General features: G+C 47.5%; 1 protein-coding gene across 1 annotated transcript in view; it reads right to left on the reverse strand.

Annotated features, from left to right (window-relative positions):
• Positions 1-9,636: 9,636 nt before the first annotated feature.
• thbs3a (thrombospondin 3a) overlaps positions 9,637-21,598 on the reverse strand; it is a 75,595-nt gene continuing 63,633 nt past the window's right edge. The window contains exons 20-23 of the mRNA XM_083641571.1: positions 16,992-17,188; positions 16,180-16,352; positions 10,565-10,704; positions 9,637-9,719 (exon numbers count right to left, since the gene is read on the reverse strand). Coding sequence (XP_083497697.1) covers positions 9,658-9,719; positions 10,565-10,704; positions 16,180-16,352; positions 16,992-17,188 — 572 coding nt within the window. The 3' untranslated portion in view covers positions 9,637-9,657. The remainder of the gene's footprint in view (positions 9,720-10,564; positions 10,705-16,179; positions 16,353-16,991; positions 17,189-21,598) is intronic.

Below are 21,598 nucleotides of genomic sequence, written 5' to 3' on the forward strand. Positions count from 1 at the left end.
GTGCCATCCAGTTAGGCTACTGTACATTGTATTGGAGAGAAGGCAGACACCTCTAGAGCCGATATCTCCAAAACTCAGGCAACTAACACAAAACGAGCTGGATAAATAGCACTACAGGTGAGAGGGAAAATATGTATTTTTGATTTTGGGGTGAACTGTCACTTTAAATTCACCCAATACATTTCAGATGTGAGTGTTGACCCAGGTTTGGTGCCTCTCTCTTACCTCAGATCAGCTCAGAAAGCTTCCATGTCTCCTCGCTTCCTCGGCCGCACATCCAGAGGAGATCCGGACCTCCAGACCAGCCAGACCCTGCAGACCTCTGTCCAGTCTCCCCAAGTCTCTCAGTAGATCTCTCAGCCTGTGTAGGTCTCCCTTATCGTGACACTGCTAGATGGTTTGTTTTCACATAACCATCTGGGAACAAGTCGCTCCGAAGGCACTTTCAAAGAATACTTGGCAGGTGATTGGATGAACCATCTGTCTATCACGTCTATGACGGACTCGCTCTCTCTGGCGTCACACTAAAGCCCGGCCGTAGCTGCCTCATAGGACGCTGATTGGTGTGAACCACTGGTGGTTCAGATTCAAACCAATAGATTGGAGCTTCTGTAATCGTGATCTCATGATCTTGTGCGGTTCTAGCTGCCTCGCAAGGTTAGGTCTCCCCAGATCTCAGATCTCTCAGTCTCTCTCTCATCTGTGGAGCGGCTGGTTGGTGAGGTCACAGCTGAGTGGGAGGAGCATCAGTTCAGGCTAAATAAATCAGCCACAACCCACACCTGCTGCTCGACAACTGGCCTCTACACACACGCGCGCACACACACACACACACACACACACAAGCATGCACACACACACACACACCCGCCCACACACACCCCACCCCGGGGTGCAGCGGGGTCTATTTTAATCACAGCTCTATTTAACCTGCTGTTGCTGTGAGAGGCTGAAGATACATCATCATCCAGAGCAAGTTAGTTTAGTTTGAATGAAGTTTAGTTGATGTATATTTGCATGACAGGGTGAGACATTGGAAATATAACTAAATACCGTAAAACTTCAAATAAACTCTGAGTCCCAAATACATGCCGGCCCCTTATAGATGTTGGGTCTGGCTACATGTTTTGGTAAATAAACGCCGGTCCCAAATTGTTTAGTTTAGTTTATTGGATTGTAAATAACAGTGTACATTACAAAGCACATGGTTAAATAAACAATTGAGGATAAAGCCCAGGACCTATTTCCATTGTGGTCCTCTTGAGGTGGCAATCTAACATACCTACAAACTTACAGATCATACATACATACATACATACATACATACATACAGATCATACATACATACATACATACTGTACGTACATACATACATACAGATCATACATACATACATACATACATACTGTACATACATACATACATACAGATCATACATACATACATACATACATTCAGATCATACATACATACGTACATACATAGATACATGCATCACAGTTAGATAAAATGCAGAGTAGTGCAATTAATCCATCCCAATTGATAACTATAGTACAAAACCGGCACAATATGGAAGGGGAAAAAAACTTAATTATAAATAAATATACATAATACATTTTAATAAAATGAGAACATACTGTAGTAGGCCTACTACAAAACACAAAATCAAATTCAAGACGGCGGGTACTTTTTCATTACGGTATGTTTGTGTTGCACTCAGACTGAATTCACAGTCACTTACTGTAATGACGTGTGTGTTTTTGGTGGAAGTCAGTCATCTTGTTGGCAAGACAAGAGATTGTACTTTCTCCTGCCTGTCAGACAGTTTTACACTTTGTTTATACATAACCGACATGTTTCAAGTATGCATACCGCATTGTTTGATGCGACTGTACGCACGGAGTACGGACGGAGTCAATGTGTGTCTGGTATATATATATATATATATATATATATATATATATATATATATATATATATACGAGGAATCAGCGTCACAACAACAAATCACTGCAAAACACCGCGGCAGTTAACTAGTATGAGTTGTGCTAAACAAACGGTCATATCTCAAAAACTATACATGACATCGCTTATATTTTGACATTCTGAGTGAGAGCAGAAGTAGCTCAAGAGTTTGATGTATAATATATGCATGTCGTGTTAAAGTTGTGGGAACTGTCGCAGTTTGAAAAATGTACACCGCACAGCCGGGGCTTGAGTGAGCACTCAAAGCTATAGCTCCATAGGATCTCATTGCAGTTTCCACCCGGGGAAGATAGAGGCCTGTGTCTCTGTGAGCCTGGCTCCTCTGTCGAGTCCAGTCCAGGTCTGACAGGCAGCTGGAGGTGTGAGGTGAAGCTGCAGTGACAGCAGCCTGCCAGCAGGGGCAGCACAGAGCTGCTGTCTTCTTTACAGAATGGTATGATGATGAACACATAAGGTAACCTGCTATAAACCTGTTTGGACCTGAACTCATCACTGAGTCTAAAGTCCAGAGACTCCACTATGTCATGGTTTTTCATTTTAGCTACCGAGGCCTTCAGAAAGTAAATACATTTACTCAAGTACTGTACTGTACAATTTGGAGGTACTAATTATAGTATTTACTTTTTATGTTTGTACCTATATTCCACTACATTTCAGTTGGAAATATTGTACTTTTTCTCAATTACATTTATTTCACAGCTATAGTTACTATTCAGTTCAATGTTTTATGTAAAACATTTGATCATCTTTATAAAATAACTACAAAATAGTGTTGTTATAGATTAGACTACCCAAAAGTAGAGCTAAATGTTCAGATTAATGTTGCCAACTTTAAAATGCTGCTTAGATGAGCATGTATATCAATAAATCAGTAATATTTGAGTATAGAATAATTGAGTCGGTGCTGCGCTATGGAATAACTAGCTGGTTCGGAAACCTAACGGTTAAGACAAAAGCTCAAATATCCAACTTGGTCAAGACAGCAGGGAAGGTAATGGGGCAGCCCCCACCCCCTGGTCTCCAGGACATATATGTCCAGTCTGCTACTCGGCAGGGCAACAACATCTTAGATGACCCCTCGCATGTACTGCATTCCCAGTTTGAGCTCTTACAGTCAGGAAGGAGGTACAGGGTCCCTTTGTGCAAACACAATCATTATAAAAACTCGTTTGTCCCTCAATCAATTAACCTTATTAATGAGCAGCTAAGAGAGGACAGACGGACCTGAGGACCATGTAGCCTACTACAGATACTTTTTGTACTTGCGACCTGTGTGTGTGTGTGTGTGTGTGTGTGAGAGAGAGAGCGTGCGCAACTGTGCATGTGTGTGTGTGGGTGAGTGGCACATCCAGGGTGGGAATGTGGGTGGATGCTAAATGTGTGTGGGGATGATGTCACATGTCATGTCATGATAACTGTCATGATAAATTTTATGTTATAGTAGATGTGTTGATGCCCATGGTGATGGGCTGGTGTTTCTGTTTGTATCACTGCTACTGTTATCTGTATGCTGCAGCTTGAGCTTGTCGTCCACAACAAGTTTCTCCTAAGGGAGACCAAATAAAATAATCAATCAATCAATCAATCAATCAATATGAAAAAATATCACTCTCTAAATGGGGACAGTTTGCATAATGAGTATGTTTACTTTGCTACTCTAATTTCCTGCCAATATGCAGCAAATAAGCAATAGATAAGACTTTGAATGCAGGACTTTTACTTGTAATGGAATCTCTTTACATTGTTGTATTGCTACTTTGACTAAAATAAGTATTTCCTCCACCACTGCCAATAATAATTTATGTTTTAGAAAGAAAATTAACATATACATGATGCTGATTACAGACAGTAAAGTAGTCACTGGACAAGTTAGTGGAGCTAAGCTGTGAGAGTTGTGGGGCATGACATCATCAGTGGGTATGACATCATCGGTCGGGAGCGTTTGCATGCTCAGTTGATGGATTGTGTTTCTTTATTATTAAAGTGTAACTAATCCCCAAAACACTTTTTTTCAGCTTTTAACCAATATATATGACTTTGGGGGTGATGTGTGAAGAATTCTGGTCAAAATTTCCACATTTGACACCAACTGTTGCCATTTTACCATTTGTATCATTTTTCAGCAGCATAACTGGCATAAGCGCCCTCTAAGGGTGGAACACTGCTTTTTTTTTTTTTTTTTTTTTCCCCCCCCCCCAATTTTTTATCCCATTTTATCCCCCATTAGTGCTCATTTGATTTCTCAATCCTGGTTGCTACTCCATCCTCTGCCGATCTGGGGAGAGCCGAGACTGGCTCCATGCTTCCTCCGAGACATGGGCAGTCAGCCAGCCGCTTCTTTTCACCTGACAGAGGAAGCTTCACCGGTAGGACATAGCACGTGGGAGGTTCACGCTATTTCAACCAGTTCCCCTCCCCCTGAACAGGCGCCCTTAACGATCAGAGGAGGAACCACATTAGCAACCAGGATATTGCATGTTTTTGTGAAGGGGGTTCCTATATGAAGGAAACCCCCGGGAGGCACGGGGAGAACATGCAAACTCCACACAGAAAGGCCCTTTTGCCGACCCCACCCGGGCGGTGGGCACTCGAGGACATGCGGACGGGCACGCATTCCTTCAGCGTTCACCTCGTCCCCAGGTGGGAATCGAACCCACGACCTTCAAGCTGTGAGGCGATAGTGCTTACCACTGCTCCACCGTACCTCCCTCTGCTTTTCAAATCACTGTTCTGATAAATATCTGGGGGGTTAGTCCCCCTTTAACACATTCACTGCGAGCCTTTTTTTTTTTTACTGTAGGTAGGTTCTGCCAGAGGGTTTTTTTGAGGATTCTGGCTCATCTTTCAAGACCCGAGGATTCTTTTCTGCTAAGATTTTGTGAACACACAATATCTCAAAAGAACTAATAGAATGTGTGCTTTCTCTGTCTAAAAGAGTTAGTTTGTAGAGTTAGTAGTTATGTAAGCATTAGCAGTTGAATACAGCATGGTTTCAGCGTCTGGAAATTTATCTGAGATAAACGGCTTTTTGTGAAATTCGATAGAACAGTCACTTTAACCATTCATTTTTGGCATCAGTAAGACGTCAGACATCTAAACAATAGTTTTGAACAGTAATTTCCTCCATAACAGCAGGAAACCCCCCTCTGCTTCCAACTCCTCCCTCCGTGGGCGTTCTCCTCCGCAGCGTTTGTCACAAGCGAGTGTTCTGCTGCTGCTGCTGCTGCTGCGAGTTTGAGCAGCCTCCCTCCCTGGCAGCGAGTGTGGATAGGGCTCACTTGTTTCTTGGGTTTGAGAGCTTTGATGAAGCTTTGTGCGATTCTAGGCTTTATGCTGCGTGTTTCAAAGTGTTTTCCACCCAGTCTATTTTTGGAATCCCCCACCGCCAGCTCCCAGCGCGATAATGCGCGAAAGTGAAAGCGTTTTCGCCAATCCATTTTACAGTAGAGAATGGTTTCCTTGCGCGTTACCCTACAGTTTTGGCTCTGCTTTTCCTAGTGTGGAGAGCACTGTCGCCACTTAGTGGGTCCGTGGAATGGGTTGTACACGTTCGCTGACTCCAATATTTTTATAGGAGACGTGGGGAGCGTTGATCCACGTCCCACCGTCAAAAAAAAAAAAAATAATTTTAAGCCGAGATAACTCGTCTTTGGCAGTGAACCGTCGGATTCTGTAAGCCGAGATAACTCGTCAATGGCAGTGAACGTGTTAATATGACATCAGTCACCACTGGCCACCACTCGACAATGATGACAGTGACGCCATCGCTCTGGCCACCAATGGGGCTGGGGCATGACATCAATCATACCGAGAGGAAGGAAGGAAGGAGGGACAGATGGACGGACGGACAGAAGTACGGTCCATGCCATAAAGGACGGAAGTACGGTCTGTGCCGTAACGGACGGAAGTACGGTTCGTGCCGTAACGGACGGAAGTACGGTCCGTGCCGTAACGGACGGAAGTACGGTCCGTGCCGTAACGGACGGAAGTACGGTCCGTGCCGTAACGGACGGAAGTCGTGCCGTAACGGACGGAAGTACGGTCCGTGCCGTAACGGACGGAAGTCGTGCCGTAACGGACGGAAGTATGGTCCGTGCCGTAGCGGACGGAAGTACGGTCCGTGCCGTAACGGACGGAAGTACGGTCCGTACCATAATGGACGGAGGGAAGGGCGACACATTTCCAGCTGTGTGAAGGAGGGGGGGTCAAACTTTATCGACAAAAGAGACATTACAGTATAGAGACAAATACTCCACAATTCCAAAACATATTTTTTGAAATACAGTAGGTCTAGGCTACTGGGTTTTGATCTTTTCAAAACATATCCACTGCAGTCAAGGAAACGTCTCCGCTTGTCACAACAAAAGCATCTCAGTTGGAGGGGCGGTCTGGCATTTTTATTTACATATTTATTTAGCAAACCACAACAGATGTATTTCGGCTTGGAAAGATATTGGGTGGAACTGAGTCAACTTTTTGAACTAAATGTTTCTTCTTTTTTACCTTTTAAATTTTTTTGTTGTTGCAATTTTATCCCCGTATTTTAACTCTGTGTGAAGCCAATATTTCCATTTCCCCACATTTAAGCTGTTTATGAGCAATTTTCTGCGCAGTTTCCCCCTGCCACCCTGCATTTCACACTTATTTTGAAGATTATGAGTGGACACAACAGGTTTTCATTGGCATGGCTTTTATTTTTGAAACGGGCCTACCGGATGTTCTGCATGTTGCTATGTCTGACTTGACTGTGGAGCGCAAAACCCACACACACATACACACACACACACACACACACACACACACACACACACAGACACACAGACACACACACACACACACACCTCCACCCCTCGCTCCCCTTGTTTCCTTGTAGGAGATACATTGATTCAGACGGGACCGACGGACGGATGTAATGTCATCTATAATGTAATGTACAGCATAATATCATAATGTCATGTGTTCTGTGTTGCAGCTTGCTGTCTGTCTCGGGCAGGTTGGGGGCACGCACACACACACACACACACACGCGCGCGCACATACACACACACACACACACACACACACACACACACACACACACACACACACACACACATCTGATCCAGACGTTTACACTGACCTTACTACCTTTCTTACTGAAAAGGTATTTATTTATTTATTTGATCACTACATGATTTTCTGATATTATGTTATAAAGTTATTAATCTGTTATATTTGTACAGTATAATTAAAAAAATGTATCATAGGATTATTAAAATGTATCCGGACCGAAACTAGAGTAAAACCTGCTGATTCAGTGAAACCGATTTCTTTGTCTTCCTGGTGAAATCATGAAAAACAACATTTTAGGAAAAGTCATGGACCAGGAGTTTATTTCAACAAACAGCTGTACATTATAAACCACAACATGTTAAAGGAGTTTTCCACTGTTTCAGGACCAGGCCAGACCAAACATCTAAGAATTGACATGAAGATGATGATTATTGTCCCTGTTTGTTCTACTATTACAGGGCAGAACATGGTCTCATGGTCTATGGGATTTTCTTATAAAAACACAAAAACATTTAGCAAATGAAGTTGATTCCAAAATGAAAATCCTCAGATAAACTGTGGTACTGTTGAAGGAACATTGGGGAAGTTCAATCCAGACTGGATCTGTATCTCATAGAAACTGAATGGTGAACTTCAGGAAATCTGTTGTTGTCTTTTCCCAAAATGGATAGAAAGCATTGTGAAATAAGTCTTCAGATGCAGCTGACAGGTCACCTGCTGCCGTCCGTTCATCTTAAACATCATGAACACTAGCTTGAGATCGTAAATGTTACTGAACTTAAGGCTAATTTATGCTCAATGTTAAATATGTATGCGGACGGAGCTTTCTGTCCGTACTCTGCATTAATTTCGTCCATATTTGTACATGTTTTCTGAAATCTTACGGAATATGGACGAAATGGAGCAGTTCCACATACACACACAGACTTGTTCATCTCTACTGCCCTCTAGTGGATGTATTGCTTAACATGATGCTAACGTAAAGGACAAATGGAAGTATGTGGGAAATGGACATATTTATTTTTGTACATAAAGGGAGCATAAATAAGCCTTGTCAACTTCACAGACAGGAGTTCAGACAAACTGGGAAACACTGGATAGACTGGACAAACTGGGAAACACTGGATAGACTGGACAGACTGAGGGACTCTGGACAGACTGGACAGACTGAGGGACTCTGGATGGCCTGGGGGACTCTGGACAGACTGGGGGCCCCTAGACAGACTATGGGACTCTAGACAAAGTGGGTGCCTCTAGAGTCTAGAGCCACCCACTCTGTCTAGAGCCCGCAGGCACTGTGTTGGCTACCACTGCTCTAGACAGACTGGGGGACACTGGACAGACTGGACAGACGGGGGGCTCTGGGCAGACTAGGGGCCTCTGGACAGACTGGGGGCCTCTGGACAGACTGGGAGCCTCTGGACAGACTGGGGGCCTCTGGACAGACTGGGGGACTCTGGACAGACTGGGGGACTCTGGACAGACTGGGGGACTCTGGACAGACTGGACAGACTGGGGGGCTCTGGACAGACTGGGGGACTCTGGACAGACTGGGGGACTCTGGACAGACTGGGGGCCTCTGGACAGACTGGGGGACTCTGGACAGACTGGGGGACTCTGGACAGACTGGGGGGCTCTGGACAGACTGGGGGGCTCTAGACAGACTGGGGGACTCTGGACAGACTGGGGGACTCTGGACAGACTGGGGGCCTCTGGACAGACTGGGGGACACTGGACAGACTGGGGGCCTCTGGACAGACTGGGGGGCTCTGGACAGACTGGGGGACTCTGGACAGAGTTGAGAGATGATGTCTCACACATATATCTGTTTATCGACATTAGTCTAAATGTTTTCTGGACCTCAAACACCTACACAAACTATCGATCGTAGACGTCGCCTCTCAACTCCAACTCCAACTCCATCCTGCCATCTCAAGTGGAAGTCTTGGCACACGGAAGAGGACGTTTTGGCAGATGGAAGAGGACGTCTTGGCCCAGATGTCCGCTGGCGACAAAGGAAACCCTCCAATTTTGGCCGTTCCCAGATTTTCGAGAACAAGAGTTTTTCACTACGACTTCTTCTGTGGTGATGTCTGTGGGAACCAGGCTCCACACTGACACCTAGTGTTTCTATGCTCGATGACAGAATCAGTCATGGTTTGAGGCAGAAGTCACGTGCATCTCCTCTGTCCCCTCCCTGCTCTCTAAAGCTCTGAGCCAAACCTGACGGGAGAACCAGCTGTGAGGGCAGACCATCAGAGACATCTGAAGAGTCATGCAGAGATTCCCAGTCCAGTCCAGTTTAGTCCAGCTCAGTTTAGTCCAGTTTCAGGGTTCCAGGGTTTCTTAGTCTGACAGTCTGCTTCTCTCTTACAACCGCTTCTCTCTCTCTCTCACTCTCTCTCTCTCTCTAACACACACACACACACACACACACACACACACACACAAACAAACTCACTCTTATGCACACAAACTACATCTGGATTAAGGGATGCAGAGGTGTGTGCGTGCCTGCGTGTGCACATGTGTGTGTGTGTGTGTGGGAGGGGGGGGGGGGGGGGGTGGCGTGTACGTGTGTGTGTGTGTGTGTGTGTGTGTGGACAGTCCATCTCTCACTCAGACCTGAATGTGCATCAGAGTTTGTTTACGTTGTGACTGGAAGTCTTCTGGAACCGTATCTGCAACGAGATGAGACGAGACAGCTCACCTCAGGCTCTGATACAGACATGTTACCTGTAGTATAGACAAGTTTCCTATTTCTTATTTTGTCTTATTTCCTGCCAGCTATTGTATTAACATCATAGACATATACATTGCAACAGCAAATTAGCTAGGGGCAATTTAGAATGTTGATGTTGTCATGTTGCAACCTGTCGCAGCAGTAACCTTCTTCTTGGGCTGCTACTTCAGTGAGTTTTGGTCATACAGTGATCAGACTAATACCACTGGAATCTTTTGAAACATAAATGCATTTTTTTAATGCAATTTTCAGAAAACACTTCAAAACTCATTAAAGTGATTCACGTTTGTGAAGATTATCCTGCTGAACACAAATTACCACTCCCATAAACCTTTGTTAATAATTACAGACCTTATTTTAAGCATTTAAGTGAAATCCCCATTCTAAAACCCCATTCACTTTTCCGGGACTTCCGCCTTCCGCCTACAAAAATACGTCATCCCTACGGTCCTCTATAGATTAGCTCGTAAAATGCAATTTTCTCAGCAACCAAGCAACTGAGCAGGGAACAGGGTTTAGCACTGCAATCAGCGTGACTGAAATCAGTGTGACTGAGATCAGCGTGACTGAAATCAGCGTGACTGCTACATGTTTAGTCAGCTCGTGTTTCAGTCACTCAGTGGGCTTTTGAGAAATCGTTAGGTGTGATACATCCGCCTACATGTCCCTCTGGGACACCCTCTCAGACCATGTCAGAACTGCCTCCTCCAATGAGCTATTTAAAACAGGCCTTAAAACACTCTTCTATCACAGGCTTTCTTTTAAGATTTCACACACACGTACCGTTACAGCGGTAGCGCAGGTTGGACCAGATAATGTTCTCCTGGGAGAAGCAGAAGACTCCGAGCCGCCCGCCCCTCATCGTCGTGTCAATGACCACACCCGAGTCTGCCACCATGTCTGTCCCCTCGTAGAGCCTCACCCTACACACGCACGCACGCACGCACACACACACACACACACACACACACACACACACACACACACACACACACAGATGTTGGAAGTAGGGGTGCGGGGGATGCAGTTAGATCAGAAACAACCACAGGTCCTGACCAAGGATCCTACTGTACTACTAATGCTATTACTACTACCATTACTCTACCATTACATCAATAGTGGCAAAACAAACAATACAGAAAACAATCACAAATTATAAAGTGTAAAAGTATAAATTCCTTTAAGGTGACATATGATGGGGGGTGGGGCAGGGTGGTGTAGGGTGATAAAGTCTTTATTTGTGGGGGCTTTCCGGTCTCGTTGCAGAGGTGGATGGCAGTTGGGAAGAACCTGTCCCTGTGATGAGAGGTTCTGGTACTGCCAGTCTTCTGCCAAGGGCAAGGGCCTTAAACAGTTTATGACCTGGATGGGAGGGGTCGGCCATGATGTTTTGATCCTGGCATCCAACCACCTTTTCAGCATGGCGGATGATGCACTGCAGTCTGGAGATGTCCTTGTGGGGGGCGGCACCAGCAGCCAGCAGCATACCACACAGTAGGTGGGTTTCTATCCAAAGGTATCGCACATTTTAATCGAATCTTCACAAAGTTGGCAAAAAAAAAGCGAAATAGTGCGCGTTTACATCCGCTGCTATTATGCAAATGATAGAGCTGTCAATCACCTCGTGTTTGAAGCTGTCTAAGCTTCTGATCAGCTGCTAGACCCGATACAGCTCGATTAAACACATCTAACGTCTGCTTGTCCCTGAGATCTGCTGAAAAAGATCTCAGGGACAAGCATGGGTTCAATTTGTGCCCCTAATTATGCTCATTTGTACATGGGTTATTTTGAGAAAAACGTTATCTTTAACCCCATAAAAAATAAGTATCTTCCTAGGTTGCTAAAGTATTATAGGTTCATCGATGACATTTTCTGCATCTTTCAAGGTGATTTGGAGTTCACATGTGAATGGAGCAAAGAAAAAGTGCATTTTCTTGACATGTGGGTAACTATGAAGGATGGTGAACTATGCACAACCATATATTGCAAAGAAACTGAAAAGGGGTTTGCCCAAAAGTCAGTTTTTCAGACTGAGGAGACTATGTCAGACTACACAAGATTATATTGAAAAAGCATCGGATATGAAATCGAAATTTCTTGCAAGGGGTTACCCCACAGACTGGGTTGAACAGGCATACAACTCAGCTTTAGAAAAACCTCGGCCTGATCTTCTAAACAAGAGTCAAAAAAAGAACAAACTTTATTCAACCACATGTATAACTACATATTCACCTCGTAGTCACCTGGTTAGATCAGCTTTTTTAAAACGCTGGCATATACTAAAATCTGACCCTGATTTAACTCACATGTTCAAGGATCTACCCCTGTTTGTTTATAAAAGGGGTCGCAATCTAAGAGATCACTTGGTTCATGCAAATTTCTCATACAACAAACCCAAAAGCCAGATTCAAACTCTTCTAAGCCCTTTGGAAAATGGCAATTACCGATGTGGATCTTGTGCTCAATGCAACAACACAGCAAAAACATCACACTTCTGTCACCCACAGAATGGGAAAAAAAATCCTTATTAAGAGTGTCATAACTTGTGCGTCTACTCATGTTGTCTATTTGATAAAATGTCCATGTGGCCTTGCCTACGTGGGAAAAACCACCAGAAAACTCAAACAAAGAATTTGTGAACACAAGAGTGCGATCCGACGCCAAGATAAAGATTCCCCAGTTGCACTACATTTGAACACTAGTGGCTCATTTCCACCGCAGGTAGTAGCGCGATCCCGCTCCGCTCGACTCGATAAATTGTCTCATCCCACCGGTTTATGTATTTGTATTGGAGTCGAGTCGTGCTACTTTTCATACCTGCCTCGTCGGGGTTCTATTCTGTCAACCCGGGTTCATACGGTGACGTGAAAACATTGTAGACGACTGATTGGCCAGGCAGAATCGTGTTTACTCTATCTACTGACTGTCAATGCGCTGCATACCAGTTTAGTGGGCTTACATTCTCTTCTGTTATGTTATTTCCATCAGTCTTTGTGTTGCTGCCTTCGCCTTTGTGAAATAAAGTCGTGGCGGTGGTTCTGTTATTCATTCGAGTGGGGACGAGCTGTGCAGGGCTGTTAAATGTGGTGGAATTGAGCCATAATGGCTCATTTCCACCACATTTTACTGCCCTGCACAGCTCGTCACCAGTCGGCTCTACTCGTTTCGGCCCGATGGATGTTCTGCTTCGACCGCCGTTCATCTGCCCCCGCCCACCCCCGCCCACAGCTGGTCGTCATAGCGACCGCATATCTGTCCTCCGCCTAATAGCCGAAGTAGGCTATAACATAACGTTACAATTAAATCCATCCACAGAACTTTTAAACTGTTTATGAAATACTGGTGCCTCTAAATGACCTACAGTGTACATGGGCAAATGTGACAATCGGCCAGGAGAATGGATATCACTTTGTAGTTAGTCAAACTCACAGGCATGCGCTGCACGCGGACGGGAGAGGCGCAACAGAGTGAAGCCTGTACCCCGGCGGCCTCTCACCAGGCAAGACCGCGGCTTCACCAAAGACCCGCCTGCGGCCTAGCGGAGCGCTGCAGTCAACTACAGGAGCTTCCTGAGCAGCGGACTTTTTTCTCTCTCAGACAATTGAAACCACCGCCACGATTTTATTTCACCAGAGGCGAAGGCAGCAACACAAAAGACTGATGGAAATATACATAACAGAAGAGAAGGTAAGCCCACTAAACTGGTATGCAGCATTGCATTGACAGTCAGTAGATAGACAGAGTAAACACGATTCTGCCTGACCAATCAGTCGTCAACAATGTTTTCACGTCACCGTATGGTACCGGGTTCACAGAATAGAACCGCGACGAGGCAGGTACGAAAAGTAGCACGACTCAACCCCAATACAACCCATGCTGGGACCGTTTTTAGGGGTGGAATGAGACCCCATAAGAAGCACGACGTGGCCTCCCTCCGTTTTTGTGGCATAGAAAAGGTTCTAATGCCACCTAGGGGTGGAGACCATGACCTGATTTTGAAGAGAAGGGAAGCGTACTGGATTTTTACACTTCAGACGCTGTCTCCTAAGGGATTAAATGATGAACTTTTATTGAATGTAATGCTATAATATGGCTTTTTTTGTGTAGATTGAAATGCTTATGTTAAAAATTAGTGACTGGTCTTACAAAACAGAAAGCATATAGCCTATTTAGGCTATGCAGCCTGTAAGTATGTTACTGTTTATCTTATATTGTCCCGTATTTTCTTATATTTACATTATTTTTATTTATAATACCTTGAATATGGATGATGTACTTGTGATGTATTGGGCACTGTCTATGTTTTAATTCTAGTGCACATATATTAAAATTTTCCCCTGATTGAGCACTCAATGTAACCACTTCAAGGTGCTCAACTAGGTAAGGTCCTTCGATGTGATTGGATGATTGGTTCATGGGGGCATCCCTATATAGATGGAGTCAAGGCGATGTCGCCCATAATACTGATGAAGGTCCTAGTGACCGAAACGTTTAATATCCAATAAATTTTCTCCTAAGAAGGTGAGACAGTGTGCGGGAGCTTTTCTTTACAGTTTCATGTCTTTCCCCGACACACCTGTCATATTCCCAGGTGTGCAGAGATCCTTTCTGCTATGGATTAGGCAACTTGGCATAACAGTAGCCATACTGGGCCTACTATGGTACAATATCAGTGATATAGTCTAGTGCAGTGGTTCTCAACTGGTGGGTCGGGACCCAAAAGTGGGTCGCGGGGCCGTTTTGAGTGGGTCACGGATGTATGCATGAAAAAAAACAGTTCTTCTACTCCTTGAGGATGCTGGCGTTCATGGCCAACATTGCTGTCTTTCAGAGGCTGTAGCAGCAGGCTAATTTTAAAGACAGATATGCTATCCTCTGAAACTAGAAGGCCTAGGGCATCCATTGGTACCAAACATGTGATGCTAGCTACGAGCATCACCAGTTTAAACTGGTTTAAAAAGCATGTAGGCCTAAAAAAAAATCTGAAATTTGGGTCACGACTTAATGACTAAGAAGAAATGTGGGTCGTGAGGCTAGACCAGTTGAGAACCACTGGTCTAGTGGAAGGCCCTGTAACACTGCTTTTATGTATGTACAAATAGTTTTCTAATAGTATTAATATTGTTATGTCATTATTGTTCAAAGTATTATCATCGTCATAGAGAGATACACCGATGTGACATTTTTTGGCCAATACCGATATTTACAGATGTCGATATCATCTGTATAAAAACAAGTTTCTATGATAATCAAATTTTGTAGATTTAGTGTTTGCCTTCAATATGAGCATTTTGGCAGATACCGATAAGTGATACATTGCTGTTAACTAACATCGGGCGATACCAATATTATTGCCGATATATTGTGCATGCCTATCAATAGACATAGTATTAGCAGTAGTATTGGTGGTAGTAGTTTGGTGTGTGGCGTGCTTGGCGTGGTCTCCACATCAACGGAGTTTACTCAAACTTTTTAAAACTCGTGCAATAATAAGTGCATAAACGATTTAAAAATGTGAGTAAACTATCTTAAAAGGTGCCTAAACGCTGCAGAGCATTGAAAAAGGTACCTAAATGGCGTTTACGTGCGTTTAGCCACCACTACAGCCCTGGTTATCCAAAAAACATCCAACATCCAAAGTTTCATACAAAATGGCATCATCCTGTATGTGAAATAACAGGCAGACCGATGCAAAAGTTGGAATTTAATTGGAATAAGTGTACTGCTTGTTGATGGATGCCGAATAGAAAAGAGGATATTCGCAACTCAAGGTTACTTCAAATTGTCACGCTATTCAATTGTGTTTGGCGTACAATACATCGTCTCTCCAAAAAAGGATGCCTGGAAGGTATCAGGACTGGATACAGACATGACATCTTCCGAGATTGCAGTAAATTGCTGCACTCCGCGCATTTTGTCTCATATACAGTACAGTAGCGAATTTCCGCAACATCGAACTCAGTGTGCAAGGTTTCTAAAACGATTTTTATAGGATCAATCTATTTAAAAAAATGTGAACGAAAAATACGGCCTTGGTGTGCAAAGATCTTAAAGGGATAGCCGGCTGCATGTACATCATACTAACAACTATCAAATATCTCTTTAATAGAAGTAGCAGTATTGTTCGGGTTCCCATTTTTATACAGACAACGACCTGCAGGTCAAATAACACAATACAGCTAAAATTTCAATGTGGACCGCCTTGGTTCTTTCTTCCGGGTTTGGGGGTCTTAACTGATGTAGCCCACCTGGGGGTCTAGCTTTGGGGGCCTCACCTAATGTAGCCCACCTGGGGGTCTGGGTTTTGGAGTCTCACCTGATGTAGCCCACCTGGGGGTCTGGGTTTGGGGGTCTTACCTGATGTAGCCCACCTGGGGGTCTGGGTTTTGGGGTCTCACCTGATGTAGCCCACTTGCGGCCGGTGGCTGAGCTGCCAGCGGTAGGAGGTTTTGTCCTTCCAGCCCACATTGCGGGGGTCCTGCCAGAGGAGCTTCACCTCCCCGGGGGTGTCGCCGGAGTGCCACAGGGCATTCCTCAGGAACTCCCCCGGCCCTGTCGTGGACTTCACCGCCTGGAGGAGGGAGTTAGGTGGGGGATGGAGGAGTAGGTGACTAATTAACTAATTGATTAACAGACCAGGCACTAGCCGCAAATAAGGTGGGCGGGACCATGGCTCTGAAGAGACAAATGGACAAACAATCAATCAAACTTTATCAGCACATTTCATGCAGACAAATGACATTTAATGTTCTCTGTCAGTGACTTCAGTTGTGAAATCATGTTCTCTCATGGAACTTTGTGCCCAATTACCAGAATTTCAGTTTTATCTTTGTTTAACTGAAGAAAATGTTGTGCTAACGTGCATCAATCACTGAGATACAGTTACTAGGGGCATTCAAAGAAGGGGGGGTTCTGGCATGATTGAGAAGGAGTGTAGATTGTAATTAACGTAACTTGCAAACTAGGAGCACTGATTCGCCAAACCTGCTTGCTTGCAGGCGAATTGCAAATTTATTCTGATTTTACTTTGTAACTAAGATGCTTAGGGGAAATGTAGTGGAATAAAAGCATACATTTTATTTGGGAAATGTAGTGGAGTAAAAGTGAAAGTTGACAGAAATACAAATACTCAAGTAAAGTATAGATACTCTGAAAAAATACTTATGTACTGTACTTAAGTATTATTACTTTGTTACATTATACCACTGACCTTGAGCTGCAGGGCGGGCAGGGCCATGGCTCTGAAGGGGAGGGACTGCCAGTAGGTCTGCTCGGTCTGTTTCCACATCACCACGTAGAAGCTGGACGAGTCCTGGTAGCCGAAGATGAAGCCGGCGTAGTCGTCGTCCGTCACCGTGTTGACGTGGAACGTACCCTCAAAGTCCACACCATTAAACGCTGTGTAGCCTGGAGGGACAGACCGCTAACATTACTGCTACTGCCTGTTCTCCAGGTCAAAATACCTAACCCTAATGTTACTGCTACTGCCTGTTCTCCAGGTCAAAATACCTAACACTAATGTTACTGCTACTGCCTGTTCTCCAGGTCAAAATACATTAGGGTTGTGCTACAACCCAGGTTTTACGAGTGAGAACGAGAGCTCTCACTAGTGCCTTAAACGCTGCAACGCAGCCCTATGGAAGACTGTTATTTTGCTCCAAAATTACTTTTCATTAAAACCTGACCACCCACCCGTAGGTGGCGTGGTACCCCCTGGGACTGACACGGATCCACGTGACTACGTCACGTCCTGCCAGCCCAGGGATAATCACTCTAATTTCTTCCAGCCCGCTGAGATCCGACGCACCCCGTGACGCATCGACACAGCAAGGCTGGGTAGTGAGAGCTCTCGTTCTCACTCGTAAAACCTGGGTTGTAGCACAACCCTAATGTTTTACTTCGTTTCGAACTCAAGCTCTCACTAGTGCCTCCATTCAACCGACCTTGCTGCCGGGAGCACCCCACAGGGCAACCCGAAAGGCACCGGTGAACCATGGCCATATGGCAACGTTTATGCCTAACCGAATGACATATTAGAGTGGCAACGATACTACTTTCTTGCCACCGACAGCACCGCATGCGCGAACTGCGAACCGGACACGTCGAGACCGTAGTACCTGACAAAAGTGTGATGAGAGGACCATGAGGCCACGGCACACATGTCCTCCACCGACACACCACGCAACAACGCAGAGGATGTCGCAACACCTCGCGTAGAATGCGCCTTGATACCCTCTGGGGGAACCTTGCCCACGGCAGAGTATGCCAACGCGATCGCCTCCACTATCCAGTGTGATAAGCGATCCTTGGAAAGGGGTCCGCCCTGGGCCTTTCTTTGCCCAAAGCAAACCAACAGCTGATCTGTAATGCGTAAAGAACGCGTCCTGGCCACATAGGCAGAGAGCGCCCTTACGGGGCACAGCATGAGCAAACGTCTCTCCTCACCCGTCTCTAACTGAACGGCGGGGGACAGAATGCTGATAAGTCTATGACCATAGACCTAAAGCTGACATTAATAATCTTAGGTTGGTAAGCCGGGTTAGGTCGCAACGTAACCCTGCGCCCATCATTCCCAAAACCACACATGCCTGCTGCACCGAGAGGGCAAACAGGTCACCAACTCTCTTTCCTGACGACAAGGCCAGCAGCAGCGCGGTCTTTAAAGACAGAACCCTTAAATCGGCGGAGTCCAAGGGCTCAAACGGATGACCCGTTAGCCCATCCAGCACCGTAACCAGGTCCGATTTTGGGAAAAAACGCACCGCGACGGCGGGCGCAGTTTACGCGCCCCCTTCATGAAGCGCAAGACCAAAGGGTACGCCCCCACGGGGCTCCCTTCAATTCCCATATGGCAAGCAGAATCGCGGCTACGTACACCTTAAACGACTGCGGGGACTGACCCGCGTCAAGCAGGCTCTGAAGGAAACAGAGAACTGGTCGCACACTGCAGTTCACTGGATCCACGCCCTTACTTGCTGCATAGTGCATCCCACATTATCAGGCAAGCCCTGGGCTAGCAACTGGTCCGGTTCAGGAGCCAAACCGCTAGCTTCCACCTGCCTGGGGAGGGGTGGAACACCTCCCCCTCCGCCTGGGATAGGCGATCGGCCCGTACCGGCAACGCCCATGGCGGATCTTGCGCCAGGGAGACCAGGTCCGCAAACCATGTCTGCCTGGGCCAAAACAGACTAAAACGAGCCGGAGGCGCTGTTCCCTCACCCTGTCCAACACCTGACGGATCAGGGGGGTCGGGGGAAACGCATAGCACCCCTCCCTCGGCCACACGCGCGCTTTTAGCGCGTCATGACCTAACGGGGGCTGTCCTCCTGGATCGAGAACCACAGTGGGCAGTGTGTTGCGCGCCGCGATGCGAGAGATCGACGCAGGCGCGACCAAACCTGGCCCAACCTGTTCCATCACCCGAGGGTGGAGGCACCACTCCGTATAACGGGGATTGCCTCGAGACAGCAGGCCAGTCGTAACTCCGCCGTCCCGGCAGATAGACCGCTGACACTGAAAGGAGACGGGGATACACCCACAGGTGAATCCCCGCTATGGTTCAGCGCCCCCGACCGCACACCGCCCCTGTTTGTTCAGGTGGGCGATCGCTGCCCTATTGTCCGAGCGAATCAGCACATGGTGCCCATGTGTGAGCCGCTGGAAGTGTTACCTCCGCAGGCCGGGGGGACTGCGGAGGCAACGTTCTCTTTCGAGTCTGGTCGCACGCGGACTTGTCCGGCAGTGCGGTCCCCAAGAGAGCTCCCAACCAACAATGGGCCCACGGCGCCATTGATGGTGGGCTTGTCCTGAAGCAGAGCCCGGCGAAACGCCTTCAGCTCTAGCACGTTTATGTGGCGAAGCTCCTGAGCCTCCCACCGGCCGTTCGCCGAAAAATGCCCGCAAATCGCACCCCCTCTCCAGAGGGAGGCATCTGTGCGAATCACCATCCTGAGCGGGACAGGGCCCCCCCGAGTACCTCTCGAGAGGTAACGGGGGTCCGCCCATATAGCCAGCGCCTGCCAGGCCTGACCTGTCAGAGGAACCCTGCGATGACGGTCCCCGGCCGAGTCCAGGCGAAGCCTGAGAACCATATTTGGACCACGAGAGCATGTGTAGCCTCCCTAGCGGGAGCACATGCAGTGCTGAGGCCATCAGGCCCAACATCACTGTGCACTGATGCATTGACAACGAGGGCACAGACCTAACGTCCTTGGCTTGCTGTCCGAACCGTGCGAGCCTGTCGCTCTGGCGAAAGGCTCGCAGGAAGTCTAGCTCGAGCCCCAGGAAGGCCGCCGCCTGCGCTGGGACGAGGCAACTCTTCTGCCAGTTCACCAAAAACCCTAAGGTTTGCCGGTGATCGGTCACCACCTTGGTATGTTCCGTGGCACGGACCCTCGAGTCGGCCGCTAAGAGAACGTCGTCGAGATATAGGAAGACGCGGATCCCCCTCGCGCGGAGGGGAGCCAAGGCTGTCGCCACGCACACCGTGAGGGTTCGCGGGCTCAAAGACATGCCGAATGGCAAGACACAGAACTCGTAAGCCTTCCCCAGGAAGGAGAACCTCAGGTATTTCCTGTGTCTCCTGACCATGTGAACATGGAAGAACGCACCTTCCAGATCCCCGGAAGTAAGAAATCCCCCTGTCTCAACTCGTTGAACAGGCGGGGAAGAGAGCATTCGGAACGGGACTTCCTCAGCGTCTTGTTGAGACGCCGAAGGTCCAATTTTGGACGCAGGGAGCCGTCCTTGTTGGGCACGATAAAGTACCTGTGGTAGAAAACCCAAGCGCACATCTGCCTTGGGAACCGAGCGAATCGCCCCTTTGGCGAGGAACGAATAACCTCCTTGTGGAGTATGTCCATGGCCTCCCCCTCCACGGCCAGATTGGGGGTCCCGTCGAACGTGGGTGTGGGCCTGGCAACTGTAGAGCGTATCCCCTCTGGAGGGTGCGCCGTAATGGGGACGGGGAACATAGATGCTCCCAGGCATCGAGCCTGTTGGACAAGATGGTCTCTTGTGGCCAAAGGAGCGGAACCCGTCGTGAGCATATTGCTGGGCACCGGGACCTTTTGATCCGGTGCCCTGATGGGGGGGCGGGACGTGAGAGGCTACGCCCCCCCGCCGCATGGACAGTTCCGTAGAAGCTGTGCATGCTGGGGGAGAACTTCTTACGCAAGCTCCGCCTACTGACGCGCTGTTGTATCGAAGTAACCCCCCCCCCCCCCCCGCCGTGCGCCTTTCGCAGGCTGGGGGGACTGCGGAGGTAACGTTCTTTCTCGAGACGCACGTGGACTTGTCCGACAGTGCGGCCCCCAGGCGAGCTCCCGACCAGCAATGAGCCGTTGGTGCCATTGATGGTGGGCTGTCCTAGGAGCCTCTAGCCGAGGCCAGGCCGTAGCCATGGACCAAGGCGAGCCTTGATGCTGGGTATGAGACCCTGGGCGAGCTCCCGACCGAACTCGGGCCTTGGGCACCGAGGATGGTGGGTCTAAAGCTACAAGCCGCAGGCTGGAACTAAGCCCAGCCTTGGTGAGCCAACCGGTGGGCTTGACCTGGGCGCTGCCAACCGGGGCCAGGCCGTGGCCATGGACCAAGGTGCGCTGTGCCCCCAGCCAGGCTCCCTGCACTTGCAGGGGGCGCCCCAACAAGGGAGTGCGACCCATGGAGAGCTCCCAACCACCCCGGGCCTTGGGCACCAAGGGCGGTGGGCTTGTCCTTAGAGCTACAAGCCAAAGGCTGGCACTGAGCCCAGACCTTGACGAGCTGTAAGCCCTGCTGGACGCGTAGCGCCAGCAAGGAGCAGTATGTCTATTGTAG

Source organism: Poromitra crassiceps (assembly GCF_964638095.1).
Source record: "Poromitra crassiceps genome assembly, chromosome: 1".
NCBI lineage: Eukaryota > Metazoa > Chordata > Actinopteri > Beryciformes > Melamphaidae > Poromitra > Poromitra crassiceps.